Raw genomic sequence first — 17,539 nt, 5'->3', positions numbered from 1 at the left:
ACACTTGCACCGTGTTATAATATATATAACTATGATTTCATATGACATTATATTAATATAATTTAATATAATGATATACTATAATGATAATAATTCTTAGATTGCTTTACCAGGGATGCACATTTGAGGCACTTCCTTGCTGTAAAATGAAGTCTTAGGATTTCTGAAAGCAGTTCTAGATACAGCAACAACAGACTGATGAATACTAGGTGAGTGCCTTGTCACTGCCACTATGTCTTCATCAACTTGATCCACATATACCTGAGAAATAGAAAGAATAACTAGGTTAGGGCTCAAACTGGAAACTCATGCTCAGATTAGAAAGATTTATTCTGAAATTAAACCTTAAGAAACAAATTTATGAAATTTAGTTTGCTTGCCTGAATAAAACCCTTGGCTCCAAGCTCCTGATGAAGTTTGTTGATAGCACACCTGGCTGCAATAATTCCACTTTGGAAATTAACATCACCTGTATTTGATGGCAATGCTCCAGGATTCCACTTAGTGTAAAATCGTTCTTCAGAAACCACTGAAATCTGAACAAAGGTAAAATTTAGCCAGGTATACATTTTAACTACAATGAGAGGTTGTGATAAAAGTGCTCAAAGTTGTTAGTCATGTAGATTTTAAAAAACAATATATAAACAAACCTGATGAGGTACTAATTCATCATAGCCTCTCGTACTTCCACTAGCACAACATGCCATAGCAACAATTGTTGAACTTGGAAGAGCATCGTATGCTGATCTGTGCTGGAAAGCAGCAACAAAGCAAAAGTTTACTTTCTTTCACATGCAAAGTGCCATTCTATGGCATAATGAAGTAAAAAGATAATTACATAAATATATTTTATAAGGTACATTAATTTGTTTTTAAACAAAACATTGTAAAAACTATGTGCTACAATCACTTATAAATCTAAGACATTATTTTGAAGTATGTGGATATTATTGCCACTAATTATCAGAGAGCTAAGTATCAAAGCATTTAGCAAAACAAGTACATACATGAAGATGATTAGATGCTTACCACAATAGGACACTCATTGTCATGGGTAATATCCATAAACAGGGCATGGGCGATTGCTGGCATTAAAGGCCTCAAACAGGGCTGAACAAAGGATCCAACAGGTTCTCCCCCATATCGGTAAACTAATCTGCCCTCTTCATGACTGTTATAGGCACTCATAGCCTCTGCAGAGCATTACAGAATATTTTAACAATCTCATTATTTATGTCCAAGAAGAGGTTAGATTTCTTATTATGACTGATTTTCACAATTAAGACCACATCAACGTTATCAAAAATAAAACTGCTTTAAGCATTTAAACAAATGTCCATTAGTTTAAGTGACAAAAAAGTCTTCCTATAACTTAACTGGAGAAATGGCTCATGTAAAGAAAAGGGAATGTTATGCTGTTTATTAGGATGTAAGCTATACAAAATCCATCATAAAAAATTTAAGGAGTACATCATACATCCACGTAGGAGATGAAAAACAGATTTGTATATTTTCAACAATTAAAAAAATGGTTTTACTTGTGAGTCATCAGTTCATATCACTGATCTTTCAATTTGAAACAAGGTATCTTACACCAAAGTAGAAATTTTTACAGCATTATATTAGAAATATTTCTATTAGAAAAATAGATGGCATTATATTAGAAAACTTCATATAGACTATTTCAGAGAACATTAACTGTGTTAAAAATTATTAAGTATTGCATATAAAGCTATAAAATGCTTTTTAATCTATTTAAACAAAAGCTAAAGTTTTAGATAGGAAATACATTGCAACAAGCCTACCTCTTATTAAGGAACTAATGCCCAGTCTAGTAACAAAGATATTGTCCAGATCTTCGCTTCCTGTGAACAGTTCAGCTACTACATATAAATTGGGTTGTAATTTCCTAGCAGCATCCAACATATACTGCAAAAAGCATAGATAAAAATGTAACAGAAAGAGAAAAGCAAGATAGGTGAAAAGGAAGGAGATACAATTGGCATGGTTTTGATAAACTTTTAAATTCTTACACTCTTTAATAAACTCTTCAACTCTTACATCTTGCAAGTTTCACTGGTGTAATTTATGTTTAACACTGGTGCTACCTATCTAGCTGATAATCAGAAAATACTGGCTTATAATCAGAAATCAGGTTGGTTCCAAAATTTTTTAACACACAAAGATTAATAAAATACTTGAAATTAATAAAATACTTGAAATTTAATGAGCTAACAAGTAGAATCCTGAAAATTTTTGTAATTTAAAATTAAGCAAATTAAGTTTTAACATTCTTTTTTACCATAATGTTATAACAATCTTACAAGTACATATTTCCTTTGCTGTTGCTAAAGGCATGATAAAAATAAACCCTGCCATTTTTTTGTAAAACAGTGTTTTACCAGCTTAACTAATGTTCATTAAATCCCTTCAAACCAAATCAATTTTTCATCACAGGACATGAAATATATGCATTATAATACTGCTTTAATATTATGGAAGTAGGAATTTTTCAGATAAGCACATACCTAAGTGACTCTTGTCACTAGGAAGCTGGATGAAAATTATGTTTATTTACAAAGTTTTATTAGGTAGAAGATACTATAAGTATTGGCATTGTTCAAAAGTTACTATAAAAAGCCCAAAAGAAATAGACATTTATGTGTACACTTATATTTTTATAAATAATTAATAAAAATGGAATCAATAAGACTAAAAATGGCTTCAGTATGCTATAATGTTAGTGTTTAAATAATTACTATAGGCCAGTGTGGTGGCTCACACCTGTAATCCTAACACTCTGGGAGGCTGTAGCATGAGAAGTGCTTGAGGCCAGGAGTTTGAGACTAGCCTGAGCAGAAGTGAGACCCCATCACTACAAAAAATAGAAAAATTAGCCAGGCATGGTGGCACGTGCCTGTAGTCCCAGCTATTCAGGAGGCTGAGACAGGAGAATCACTTGAGCCTAGGAGTTTGAGGTTGCTGTGAGCTATGACAATGCCACTGTACTCTAGCCTAAGTGACAGAGTGAGAGACTCTGTCTCAAAAAAAAGAGAACACTATAATGTGTAATAAGCTATTCAACTTCACAGTTGCTACTTATATTGAAAGCAACCTAAAAATTAGACAAATATTTTATATATTATCAGTAGGCAATATGGTTGTTCTATATATTATCAAAAACAATATGATCAACTTCCCTAAAGTAAAAAATTAACTTAAAAATTAATAACTTAATAAATTAACTTAAAAATTTTATAGCCCAGTATTCCATAATAACTGCATCAAAAGATTGTTAAAATTATGCAAACATTAAATATTACTACCAAATCAATACTGACATCCAACTAGAAAAAGAAACATGTATCTGCATAACCTACTAGGAGAAGCTAAGAAAGAATACTGAATTCTTTCCCTAATGTAGATGAACTATTTTTCTGTACCTCAGCGACATGAAGAGGTGTTGAGTGGCAGTTATCAAGACGTACTCCCTGGAAATATGTCGCAGTTAGTTCAGTATATTTTCTCATGTGTGCCCAAAGATAAGGACAGTCCTCTGGTTTATTCCCATAGCGTAATTTAACACTATCTCCCCAGCAAATAAGTTCTCTCCTTAAATAAACCTCTGAACCTGTTAAGAAAGGAGATTACTTTCAATGGTTCAAAAAATGAAATGAAAACAACTGCTTCAAGGAAATATTGTTGTTTTGAAGTTGCTTTTATCATTTCTTCCACAAATGATATACTGGTTAAAATTATATCCAAAATGATATGGGATAAAGTTTTAAAAAATTAATATTAATTTATTTCTCATACCTATTTTGTGAAAATACTAGTTTAGAGTCTCTTCTAAAAATGTGTTAATAATTTCAAAAATCCAAGTTGCTTCTTAAGGGGAAAAAAAGAAATGGTAATATCATAGGGCTTTTAAAGCTTTAGTTCTACCAAAAACATTTAAAGCTTCATCTCTCCTCTACCCATTTTTGGCAATAGGTTACATTAATTCCAGGGCATACAGCAGAATGAATTTTTTTTCATTTAGAATGGCTAGAAAAAAGAGGACAGAGATACTTAAACCCAAAATTATATTATGAAAACAAAGAACATAAAATTTCTGAATTAACTTTAATGTCACTAAATAGACTTCTCATTCTGAAATGTTAAAAAGTATATCAGTGGGCCCCCTGAAAAATTCTTCCGGGCAGTGAAATAGCTTTAGAAAAACAAGACGCTAACAGTGAGGGAAACCTAAAAATTTCTTTCTAGCTGAATTGCCACTCAAATATCTTAATATAATTGTAATAGCAGTGATTTCAAACTTCTTTTTAAAAAAGCAATAGAATAATATTTTGCCCAAATAAAAGCTACACAGACCCACAGTATATAAAATAGATACATAAAAGCTATTCTGTTGGAGAAGATAAAAGGTAGGAAATGGGGCAAAGGAGAGGAAAATAAACACCATCCTTTCTGTCTCTTTTTTTCCTCTCAGACTGCATGTACTTCTGGTAGCTCTATGATGAAGCAGTTTAAAAACCACTAGACTAGTGGGCGAAAAAAATCAATAAAACATATTTTGAGCTTGCCACGAACTCCTTTCATTTCCATAGAAAAGTTAAAAAATGATGTACCTGGTTCAGCAAAGTTTCTAAGAGGATCATCTCCCATTACCCATCCATTATATGCCATCAGAAAACAAGCTTTATTTGGAAGATGAATCATAGATTCTTCTGTCGAGGGGGCCAACTCTTCAAAGGGGAAAGTAAAATACCTATGGAGATACAATTAAACATTAAATCCATAGAGGGAAACACCTTGGAGAGAATTTGACTTAGCAACATTAAAATTAAACTTCCTCCTTAATAAATAAAATTAGTTTGATATCGTTTATAGGAAATAAACTTCAATACAGAACAAAAATCTTCAGTAGATTTTTTGAGTAAATCTAGGAGGATTTCAGGAATACAGAGCTAACATTATAGCATATCCAACTAACATTTTAAATATTTTTTAAAACCTTATAAAATCATAAGAAAATTACTGAGTTATTTATGATATTATTAATACTTTGTAAAGGCTTTTACTGTACTCTAATTGTCCAGTCTATGCTATATGTTACTTATAAAGTAACATGCTCAATAAATGCTTGCTCAATTTGATTAACATTAAATTTATTACTATGTATACAGTCCTCCAGAAATATTAATGTAAATAAAAACTATAAATGGCTTCATACTAATGGTAGTTACTCTAACTAAAGATTTGCTCAACATAATTAAGCCTACTTCCAAGTAAAAAATTTTATCTCATATAAAGTCACATATTAAAGAAAACATTTAGGTTAATTTGAAAAGTTAAATATAGATTGAAAAGTTAAATATAGATTTCAATTATTAACCATCAATGAGAAGAAAACAAAAATGGAATACCTGGTCACATATAAAGTCACATATAAGTCACATATAAAGTCACATATTAAGTCACATATTAAAGAAAACATTTAGGTTAATTTGAAAAGTTAAATATAGATTTCAATTATTAATCAATGAGAAGAAAACAAAAATGGAATACCTGGTAACTAAAGGATGTTTTCTAGTGACAGGTCCTAGTTTAGGACCATGGCCAGCTAGTCGTTCATAAAACACATTTCCCAAAAGGCAATTAACTGCCTGGAAAACATTAAACTATGTTACATCATCATCATCAACAACAAAATAGCATTAAGACTCAAAAAGACAGTTCTAAATAGGTAAACCTGTTCCTGATGATAGTTCACGAGTCGAAGCTTCTCTGAATTTAATTCCTCAATTCTCTTACGAAACCAATTACAACATTCTTCAATTGCAGCCGGCCCTTTGCTAGAGCAGACAGAGCAATATAAACTTATTATATAATGGTTTTACAAATTCTACATTTCAAAATGTTCTAACAAAGGTCAAAGACACCTTAAATATATTTATCAGGATCTTAATTATGGCTAAAGAAGTTTTCCAATTATAGAATGTTTACATACATGTATAGGAACATGGTCTGGCATACAGAAAAAGTAGGAAAATGTCATGTGTTGAAATAGTAGAATTATAGTGCATTATTTTATTCATTTTCTATTAGGAGTTTTAATAAGTAGTAAGAAAATCATACTAGCCATAAAGGTTTATAAGTAACACTATTCTTTATTTCACAAGAAAAAATATAAATAACATACTCATGTGGTATGAAAGTTGCTAGTGCAATGTTCATATCTACAGTACAGCCAAACCGTCTGTATTCAGGATCCTGAATAATCTTAAGATGTTGGTTTGGATCAGACTTGGTTACCCTCCTATTATCTGAAAGACAGAAAAGATATATTAAATGCAAATGTCCACAAGGAGATTATAACTGTCACTGCTTTCAAAGTTTTAGCCTATAATTTTTTCATAGAAAATAAGACAAATATTTATTTCACAAAGATCCTTCCTACCTCCCCTGCCCATCCTCCTGCACATCACCACAAATGTACACACATACATGGCATGGGGTGGTGCGGGCGAGTTGAGGGGGAGAAAGAAATACAGAGAGAGACAAAATATCATAAAAGAAAATACACGGGGATTCCTATCAGTTCAACTCCAGGCCCACTTTTCTGCCTCAGTCAGCATTTTTTTTTTTTTTTTTTTGGAGACAAAGTCTCACTCTGTCGCCCCAGCTAGAGTGCCGTGGCGTCACCCTAGCTCACAGCAACCTCAAACTCCTGGGCTCAACCAATCCTCCTGCATCAGCCTCCCAAGTAGCTGGACTACAAGCATGTACCACCATGCCCAGCTAATTTTTTTAAATATATATTTTTAGTTGTCCAGCTAATTTCTTTCTATTTTTTTTAGTAGAGACAGAGTCTCATTCTTGCTCAGGCTGGTCTCAAACTCCTGAGCTCAAAAGATCTTCCCACCTGAGCCACTGTGCCCAGGCATTTATTTAAGACTTAGGTGGCAAACATTTTCTTCTCAGTTGCTATCAAATATTCTAACCTTAGGAGTTCTTTTTCTTCAAAGATTGCTTATTATTCTAAAGTAAGTCTTATTAACAATCTGACTTTCTTTGCATTCTCTGAAAGATGCACACAGAAGTTTGTTTTTACACTTTCTCCCCCTTTCACCAACAACCAGATTCCTTAGATAATAATTTAAAAGAAAGTAAATGGTTTGGGGGGGATTTTCATTCTTTTCTGGGAACTTGTTTTGCATTGGTGCAGGATTGCCTCCACTGAACTTGATTTTATATTAACTAATTAATTTATATTTGGATTATTCTAAGGAGATTTTGAAGTAGCTTCTAAAACACAAACAAAATAATAAAATAGAAATAGATTCTTAAAATCCAGATTCTAAGGTTCATCCTGGAAGAGGAAATAGATGAAAACTAAGAGACGTTTGAAAAAGAGAAAAAACTATGCCATCAGCATATATTAATTAATAAATAGTTTTTAGTATTGGTAGAATAAAATATCACTGGAAGCGCACAGATATCAGGCCAATATGTATTTAGCATATGACTACATATTACAAAGTATTATGGTAGTACTTCAGTGAAAAAGGATGGATTATCAAGTCAATATCATTTTTGGAATAAAAATAAAATTAAATGCCTTCTTTAAATAATATAAAAATAAATTTCAGGTATATTAAATGTTTAAATGTAAAAATATAAATAAGATTATTAGAAGAAAATAGAATGCTGATGAAAGGTCTTTTCTAAGCATAATGTGAAATCAGAAGCCATAAAAGAAAATATTGACAAATTTGACTATATTGAAAAAAAAGTAGTACCAGAAATAAGAGTGGAAAGATCAATAGCATACTAACAGAATATATTTGAAGGCCAGTATAATAAGGAAGCATCAATAATAATAAATCAATATGAAAAAGACAAACAGCCCAATAGAAAAATGGGGACAAAAGATTAATAGGCAATTCATGGAAGAAATATAAATGGCTAATTAACATGTAAAAAGATACTTCATTAATAAGCAAGGAAATGTAAATTAAAATAAGGTAAGTTTTGCCTGACTGGGAAAGATTATAAAGATTAATGGTATCTAACGTTGATGAGGTTGTTAGTGATAATGTTAAGTTGGTATAACTTGTTGTGAAAGCAATTTGACATATTTGAAATTCATATATGCTTTGACCCATGTCTAACAATTTATTCTACAGATTTGCTCACATGAGCAAGTAAACATAACATGTACAAGGATATATTTTCTGCAGCACTGCTTATAAGAATATAAGTTCCACTGGCTACTGAATCCTCATGCCTTGGAAGGGTATCTAGCACACAGTAAGTGGTTCAATAAATATGCAATGAATGAATATAAATGAATGAATGATGAAACAACAGGAAATAACCTACCAAAAAGGCTACTTAAATAACTTCAAGTATTTTAAAACAGTGTATTGCTATGTAGGACTAAAAGAAATAATTAGCTATAATAAATGTATACTGCCAACTAAAAGACCAAGTTGTTAAACAGTCTATGTACTAGTCTTATTTGCATGTGTATAAAATAGATATAAAACTTATGCATATAATTTATGTATTTAGAATTACATTTACATCTGAATTTTTTTCAAAAACAGTCTAAAAAGAAACTATTAATTAGTTTCCTCCAAGAAATGGGTTTAGGGGTGAGGAAGTCACACATTCTATTTTATCATATTTTGAACTATTTCGTTTTTTGTTATAATAAACATCCATTATTGCATATAAATAATATAACTTATAAATACCAGAGGGAAGGGAAGACAGAGGCCCTTTAGTAAAATGAAACATGAAGGAAAGTTAGTATCAAAAATTCCTATATTAAGTTGTTACACAATTGCAAAAGTTGATGTGTTAATCTGACTCTCAGCTTTCTGGATCTCAAGTCATACTGACTTCTACCTCAAAGGCAGTATTTCTGGGTCCTACTCTAGTTCTATTTTCTGCATGAGAAAAAAAAATTCCTTATTTTAAGAGCCCCCAGAAGATCCTCACTGCTAGGTTGTCTTATACTAATTGCAGATATATTCTTTATAATCCTTTCTAATTTGTCTCCTTAAACTCCCAATTTCTCTTTTAGCATGCTTTTTCCTATCCTACTTTGTTGGGGGGCACACTAATTAACTTCTTGATTAGTTATATCCTCAAGATTCATTTCTTTACCTTTTGTTATCAGCTAATATCTGATTTCAGTCTCACTAGTGGTTACATCACTGTGATAGTGGGCACTATCGGCTACAAGGCCCTCTATGTCTGTTACGATTCTTAACTAACAGGTAGCAGAAGACTCTAACATCTCTTGGTTTCAAAGCCTGTTTTGAGCCTTTCTCAGCTGAAGTAACCTGTTCTACCTACCTCCTGTTCATATGTTTAACAAATATATACTGAGTTTCACTTACTGTTGGTTGTGAGCATTCTGCTAAAGAACTAACAGTAAGATAGTCCCCAAGGGAAAATAATTGTGTTATGTATTATTATGACATGTCCTTTAGATGTCTCTGCCCTTAGCTTCCAGAATCATAGTTTTATAATATAAAAAGTTACATAAATATCATATAATACACTTAATAATGATGTTAACCAAAAGAAGAGCTATACTGTTAAGAGTAATATTAAATTTCTTAAAATTGATAGAACAGTCTAGTGTATATACTTTACCTTGTGTAAGAAGTCCTCTAAATTGTTCAACTGCTTTATAAACATCTACTTGGAAAAATTCCCAGAGTTGAATCTTTGGAAAAACATCCTCCCAAAGTATTCTTCGAATGCACTGAAAAATTTCAATAGTTAAAAAAATATGTATTTAAAAATCTTTCACCACATACTGTTTACCATATTAAAATACTAAATAATTTTTGACCATATATTTAATTTGTACTTTAGAAATTTTGTTATTCTGCTTTAGTGTGGTACTCCTCTATACATACTGACATTCATGTGTTGATCATTTTCAATCAAAGCAGGTATTCCTTTTCCTTTGTATTTCCCATCTGCAACATCACAGGAGAAATGCCAAAGTGCTCTGTCTAAGACCCAGGCAGGTTTTAAGTGTGGAGAATTCACAAGATTATATGCACATTCTGGATGTTCCTCGAGCCATTTACTATTAGCAGCTTAAAGAAAAAAGAAACACAAAGGAATATTTCATAATTCAGATTGTATCTCTGTTAAGTTTAAAAGTAAAATAAAATATTAACACATACCACTCATTTCTTTTTACAGGAAGCATCAATATTTTATAATGATACTGCCATATCAAAAAAATTTTCTTTGGCTATGGTATCCTATTTGTTCACTTCACCATTCTTTATTTTGAGAGTGAGTCTTACTCTGTTGCCCTGGCCAGAGTGCAGTGGTGTTGTCATAGCTCACTGCAACCTCAGACTCCTAGACTTGAGTGACCTATCTTCCTGTCTCAGCCTCCTGAGTAGCTGAGACTACAGGCATGGGTCACCACACTCAGCTAATTTTTCTATTTTTTGTAGAGATGGGGGCTTGCTCTTGCTCAGGCTGGTCTCGAATTCCTGACCTTAAGCACTTCCGTATGGTGCTCACCAGCTGCGAAACCTTGCCCACAGCCGGCACTCATAGTCCGCAGGATAGTTTGTGCTGTGCATTGACGACGAATCCATTTTGCTCTTGTGTGATGAGGAAAGCTTTAAAGCACTGAAAGCTTGTTTTACTTTACAGGCAGCTTTACTTGTAATGTAAATCAGAATAGGTAACATATACATATATGTTTTTATTACGTCATTTTTAAATGTTCACAATTTTATTTTGATAAATGAAAAATTAGAAAAGTCAATTCAAAAGTATAGTTTTATTTCATTCATATCATAAAGAAATAAGCAAGTTTTTGAATATTATGATAAATTTTATTCTTTGGTATGATAAATTTCGAAGCATGGGGCTACACATAGGCCAACATTACATTGTTCATAATAGTATCTAGTACTACACCTTTTATTATTTTTTGAGCATACATCTTCTTAATGGATTTTTCCTTTTTGTTTTATCACTATTGTGAGGTGCTGGAAAATGTCTTTCTCTAAAACGCATGAGATTTTCTGATGCAGTACAAGGGTTGTATTGCCTTGATACGGAGTACTGTTGTAGAAGTTTTGTTATTAACGCTAAAGTCGCTCGGCTGTGCGCATTCATCTGTGGCTATCGACTATGCTCATACCAAAGTGGTTAAGCAATCCTCCTGCCTCGGCCTCCCAAAGTGCTAAAATTATAGGCATGAATGATTGTGCCCACCCTGTTTTGTTTTGTTTTTTAACTTTAATTCTGCTTAGAAAATACTATAGAACAAAAATTAGACTTCTCATAGGTAACTCTTTGTACAGCTAATCCTAAAGGTTTAATAAGATATGTTGTTTTGATAAGACTGATAAAGTGAGGCCAAGAAATTGCTAAAAGAAATATACTCAAAGTATAAGGGTGTAGCTTATATCTTATTATTCATCTATATCAGTAACTCCAGGAATCAGGATCAGGAGTTTAGTAAAGAATTCAAAATATTTATGACATTAAAGATAATATGCTTTAATTTTTTAAATAAACACAATTATACACAATTTGTTTGATGTTTAAAATGGACTAATGCCCTCTGAATTCATACTGCATGAGTGGTTAGTGTACATAAAATAAAAAGTAATAATTATTGAATACCTACCACATAACAGAAATTGTTCTAATCAGTTAAATGCACTAATTTATCATTCCTCATTTCCTACCACACGAAGCAGGGCATATCATTATATTCCTTTAACAAATGAGGTAGTGAAGCACAGACAAATAACTCAGCTGAAGTCATACAGACAGGAATTAACTTGGGCAAGTCTCTCTTCAGAATCTGCCGTATTAACCACTTTGCTGCTGAGATGAACGTGTTCATGCCTCATTTACTCAGCTGAGGACTGTTACAGTTTTAGAATCATTATTTCTAGTTTCAGTCATTTATTTAGTAAATCATTTATTTAGTATTTATACTCATAATTAAATCCTCTGATGAAGACAGGATACATAAAGAACAGAGATGTTATAATAAAAGTTAAACTGATAATTCTTCAAATTTGCATTGAGATAGCTCCCCCTAGTTTCATCATCATACTGAAGGAAATTCAAGGCAATTGTTAAAAAAATAAAATGTAGTGATAAAAATATCCAATTAGGATTTTCACTAATTAAGAATAAATACTAAGGCTACCCCAATTTCTTAATAAATTTTTAAATAAATCCTAAAACTATTTCTTTTCTCAACATTTTGAAACATAAATCAATTACAAAATGAATGAATACTAAACATTAGGTAACGAAAGTGTTTTTTCTAATTCTACATGAAAGACGAGTCAACCTGAAACTATGTTAACTATGTTTTAACATACATTAAAATTAAAAACTAAACATAGACTTCTGGAGTGGCATGGTAAGGAATTCAGAAAACACTGTCTCCGGCAAAATAAGAGACTGGAGAAAATTCTAAAAAACAATCATTGAAAGTCTCTAGACACTGTCCTAGAGCATTCAGCATATGGAGAAAGATTTGTTCAAGATAAGAACAGCAGAGTCTGTGGCATTTGAACCAAGATCTGCTCCAGGGTGATTGGGTTTCCGGTATTCTTGGCCTGCTGCACCTGGGGTAGGATGTCCACCCTACAAGTGGGGGCTGGGCAGAGGAAGGAAGCTGTGATTTTTCTCTGCCTGCCAACCTGGAATAGAACTCCTATGACATAGGGCTGACAGTAATGAAAAACCCTGAGCAGCTGCACTTCCCAGAAGGAAACTATAACCTCAGACTGGAGTTACTGGGAGAGAAAGTTGCCATCTTGTCCACACCTGCCAGGAGTAGAGCTCCTGGAACAGAGCTTCTATAATGGAGATGTTTGGGTAGGATAATGGAGCAGGTCTTGGTCAAATGCCACAGACTCTTGCTGTTAATAATAATAAAAATTTAGTAGATTTTCTTTAGTAGATTTTCATGTTTCTCCATATGCCAAATGTTTAGGACAATCTCTAGGGACTTTAAATGGTTGTTTTAAAACAATTTTCACCAATTATGGTTGTTTTGCTAAGTAGAGGGTATATGAAGTTCTCATGTTGCCATTCTGTGTGGTGACTTCCCCTAGATAATAACTTTTTTAAATGAAGACCTGTTTCACAGAAAGGACATTATGATTTGCAACACTTTCCAAGTAAGCCTGTGGCAAAGTTCATTTCTTTTATGTTGCAGAGAATCTTTTGAACGCTTCAGAAATATAGTCTGGTAGAGACTATATCCCAATTTTTTTTTTTTTTTTAGAGATAGGGTCTCAAGGTTGCTAAGGCTGGAGTGCAGTGGCAAAATCATAGCTCATTGCAACCTTATACTCCTGGGTTCAAGTAATCCTCCTGCCTCAGTCTGCCAAGTTGCTAGGACTACAGGCATGCACCATCAGGCCCAGGTAATTTTTTCTTATTTTTGGTAGAGGCAGGTCTCCCAATGTTGCCCAGGCTAGTCTCAAATTCCTGGCCTCAAGTAATCCTCTTGCATTGCCCTCCCAAAGTGCTGGAATTACAGGCATGAGCCACCATGCCTGGCCTGTACCCCAATTTTTATTCTCCCTGTCTTTCTTTAGTAATAAAACTCTCAAGGTTAAGCTGTACACATGGCTGACAAAAAACTAAAGACTACATTGCAAGTTTCCTTTATAGCTACATGTGGCAAGAGACAAACTCCCATCTGATGCAATGTGATCAAGAGTAAAATACACATACCATTTCTTTATTTCTTTATTTCCTTTCTTTATTTCCACTGGAGAATATAAGAGGAGCTAGAGCAGCCATATTTGATTAAAAGTTGGAAGCAAAGTGTTGGAGACAGCAGGGCAATATTGGAGAAAGTATGGCAACATTGGAGAAAGAACCCAGTTTCCTATCACCATTGAGCTACTATTCTAGTCCTGGAATGCTCACCTAATCCTTTATAAGAAATAAATATAATTTTATGTTTAAGTCACTATATTTTTCTGTTACAGCTGCCTAAGTCATATGCTAACTCATATAATTTATAATACATTATCATTTTATGGTTTGATATATTTGATATAAAATAATAGATGTCAAAGTAATTGTCAATACTATCAAATTATGAAGTGAAGAATACTGAGTTCATGGATATTACAAAGTTTTCACTATAGACTTTGAAGCTTGGTTTCTAGGTGCATGCAGAAACACCAAATTTTAGAATGTACCTATTTCTTTACCTAACTTTGACTGTTTGCCATTGTTATTGGAGATTATCATCTATATTGATGAACTGCACCTATGAGCTTTTAAGTATCTTCCTAGTTCCTATGGTTACTTAGAACTATTTTATGAAACAGCAGATATTTCTCTTAAATGTTTGTATGACTCAGAATTCCTGTTCTTTACACATGCAAATCAGTGGTTTCCAACACTGTGGCACACACACAAGATAATATTTGTAAGGTACACTGGGTTAAACTGAAAGCTGCTCATGGCCAGAGGTTTTACCAAAGCAGGTCTAGCTGCTTTGACAGGTGAGGGGAGCAATCATCTCCTCAGGGATTCCTAGTTGGGAAAATCTGATGTATTTTATAGAATTGTGTATCACTAAGGAATCTCAGGGACCAAAGTAGGCTAATTTATAATAAGCTATTTTAACATGTAAAAGATGTAATTTCCAGATTTAACTTCTGAGAGTGTATCAATAATTTTTTCTGTAAATAATAGAAGTCATTCAGTTTCTTCACATATGCTATAGTACCAGAGCTCCTGCTATACAGGATCCATTTGTTATCCTGGAAAATATTAATATAGTAGTCCCTCTTATCCATGCAGGATATGTTGCAAGGCCACCAGTGGATGCCTGAGACTATGGATAGTACTGAACTCTCTGTATACTATGTTTTTTTGATCTGACAACCAAGCTGGCCACTAAGTACCTAAGGTAGCATATACAGCATGGATAGACATGAATCTAGACAAAGAATCAGCTTTGATGATCCCAGTGAAATAGAGCAAGCAGCACGAAATTTTATCATGCTACTCAGATCGGCCTGTAATTTAAAATGTATATATTGTTTATTTCTGGAATTTTCTATTTAATATTTCCATACCGTGGTTGGCTATGGATAACTTAAACCAGAGAAAGCGAAACCACAGATAAGGGGGAACTATTACACTCTAAGTTGAAATATGTGGTCATTATGTCCTGTCTATGATCATTCTCCCGCTTTTATAAGCACCACATGCAAAATACTAATAAATTGACTATATCTTCAACAAATACCAATTTCTTTGAAAGAAAAAAGGTGATACTAAATAAAGTAACTTCTTAAATTGAAGGACATCTAATTATCATTTGTGTTTTTAAAATTTATGTTATATAAAACATTCAGGAATGAAACAATTAGAATATAATATTCTCATCAAAATTAATGAATGAAGTTAATGAAGTTCATACCAGTATGATTGTAGACAACATCAGTAATACAAAGAATATTCCATTCCTTTTTCAATTTTTCCACTAGCTGTCCAACATCAGTCCATGTGTACGTTTTATTACGTCTTGAAAAGTCAGGATTTAATTCTAACTGATTGGCAAGGGAATAGCATGACCTAGACAGTCCAAGAGTCTGCAATGGGGTGAAATGAATCATATTGTAACCTGTAAAGCAAAAAGACAAAGACCACTGTAAGAAAAAAACAAACAAAACCAATGCAAAACTAAGGAAAATATAAATTTAAACTTTCTTAAGTAATTATAAATGGTATGGCAACCATCCTACTAGAAAAGGAGTCAAAGATTTAGGTTAAATCCTAGCTATACCACAAGAGACTTTTAAGCAAGTATTTTTAAATCTTTCAAGATATCAGTGTCCTCATACACAAGATAGGGATAATGAGATAATGTATTTGAAAAAGTCACACACAGTTCCTGGTTGTTATTAAAGGTTCAATTTATAGTTGTTGAATGGATATAATTTACATGTAGAAAATATATCCTATGCAAGTATATGGAAACATCTTTCTCCTACTTTTAATGTTCCATAGTCCTTGTATTTTATTTTAGTTACATCAGTGCACTTCTTATTCCTTTCTTCATACAATATTTAACTTTAAAGTAGAAAGTTAATATTACCCTTAAGAGCAAAATATAACTTAAGTTTCATTTTATTCCTGGTATGTATGGCAGCACATGCCTTCCACATGGAAGATGGTTAATCAATGTTCACTGAATTAAAATAATATATAATGGTAATATATTTTCCTACACATTAAAATAGTTTACTTCTAGTTTTTCTATATCAAAGTAAAGTCTTAGAAATGATAATTATCTCATTTTATCATAGAGTTCCTGCATTTATTAAGGTAAATCATGTAATTTGCCAGTTTTATAAGTTAAAAATGGTCAATTATCAAAGCTTCATATGGTTCTATTTACATTTTTAAGTATATTAAGAAACAAAATTAAAAGTAGAAACAAAACCTTTGAAATCTGTATCAGAGAGGATAATTACATTCATTTTTAAAGAGAAAAGAAAAAGAAAGAAAGTTGACATTACCTGATTCTTTTGCAACCCTAAGTCTGCTTTCCCATTCATCAAAAGGGCCCAAACACTTAGTTAAAAATGTCTGCAGAGTAACACAGTCCAAGGGTAACACATGATTATCAGCACCAACGTGTAAAATGGGATCCACAACTATGTAACCTCCACCACTTTTCTCATTTCTAAGGGGAAACAAAAACAAATCAAAATTTTCAATTAACAACAGGAAAAAAAAAATACTCATCTAATATAGTCTGATTCTAAATGGAAGGTTAATTATCTCATTAAAAAATATATTTATTTCTAAAACATAAAATCATTTAAAAAGTTGCAATAAAACTTAATGGAAAAGCCACTTTTACCCTTTCCCAATCTCTGCATAATCACATGATATAATATACCTAATATCCAATAATGCCATTTTAATGAAAAATAAGTAACTCAAATCTATCAGTGATAATAAGAGCACTCAAATAAATAGCATCTTATAATCATGTTGCATGAAAAGACTAGAGTATTAAGCTGTCACTTAAAATAAATTTACATAATACTTTGTTTTGAATCTGCAATGGGCCATACAATTACCTCCTAGAGACTGAAGAACCATATTCTACTTGCATTTCAAGTAAGCTGTAAAAATTGTACTGCCATGGTTCATACAGTATTTTTTAAAAGTTAGGTAACTTGAGGTTTTAGAATACATTTTTGTCCCACATACAGAACACCTGACTTACCCTTGAAGGAAATAATACTGAAATGAACCAGACTGTTGCAGATTAAGTTTACAGTATTTATCAGAATCATCTTCTCTTTCTGTTGGATTTTCCCAACCCAGGGAACGGAATTTTTCTCGATTAAATGTTTCTCCAGGAAATGGGTAATTTGTGTACACAGTAACTGCTTTTCCCTGTAAAGTTGGGCCCAGTCGGAACTGTAGTTCAAATCCTAAACAAAAAACACATTTT

The 17,539-nt window shown here is 32.5% G+C and overlaps 1 protein-coding gene across 2 annotated transcripts in view; it reads right to left on the bottom strand.

The window, feature by feature from the left end:
- The window catches only part of AGL (amylo-alpha-1,6-glucosidase and 4-alpha-glucanotransferase), a 75,354-nt gene that overhangs the window by 45,668 nt on the left and 12,147 nt on the right, over nt 1–17,539 (bottom strand). For both annotated transcript variants that reach the window (XM_012748627.3, XM_012748628.3), the window contains exons 3-17: nt 17,309–17,519; nt 16,590–16,756; nt 15,488–15,691; nt 9,949–10,130; nt 9,676–9,787; nt 6,206–6,329; nt 5,756–5,858; nt 5,572–5,669; nt 4,632–4,771; nt 3,444–3,631; nt 1,806–1,929; nt 1,030–1,193; nt 651–752; nt 381–536; nt 111–261 (exon numbers count right to left, since the gene is read on the bottom strand). In XM_012748627.3, coding sequence (XP_012604081.2) covers nt 111–261; nt 381–536; nt 651–752; nt 1,030–1,193; nt 1,806–1,929; nt 3,444–3,631; nt 4,632–4,771; nt 5,572–5,669; nt 5,756–5,858; nt 6,206–6,329; nt 9,676–9,787; nt 9,949–10,130; nt 15,488–15,691; nt 16,590–16,756; nt 17,309–17,519 — 2,226 coding nt within the window. The remainder of the gene's footprint in view (nt 1–110; nt 262–380; nt 537–650; nt 753–1,029; nt 1,194–1,805; nt 1,930–3,443; nt 3,632–4,631; nt 4,772–5,571; nt 5,670–5,755; nt 5,859–6,205; nt 6,330–9,675; nt 9,788–9,948; nt 10,131–15,487; nt 15,692–16,589; nt 16,757–17,308; nt 17,520–17,539) is intronic.

This window comes from Microcebus murinus, chromosome 2 (genome assembly GCF_040939455.1).
Source record: "Microcebus murinus isolate Inina chromosome 2, M.murinus_Inina_mat1.0, whole genome shotgun sequence".
NCBI lineage: Eukaryota > Metazoa > Chordata > Mammalia > Primates > Cheirogaleidae > Microcebus > Microcebus murinus.
Note: the sequence above shows the minus strand (reverse complement) of the source record. Positions and strands in the feature narration are given on the sequence as shown.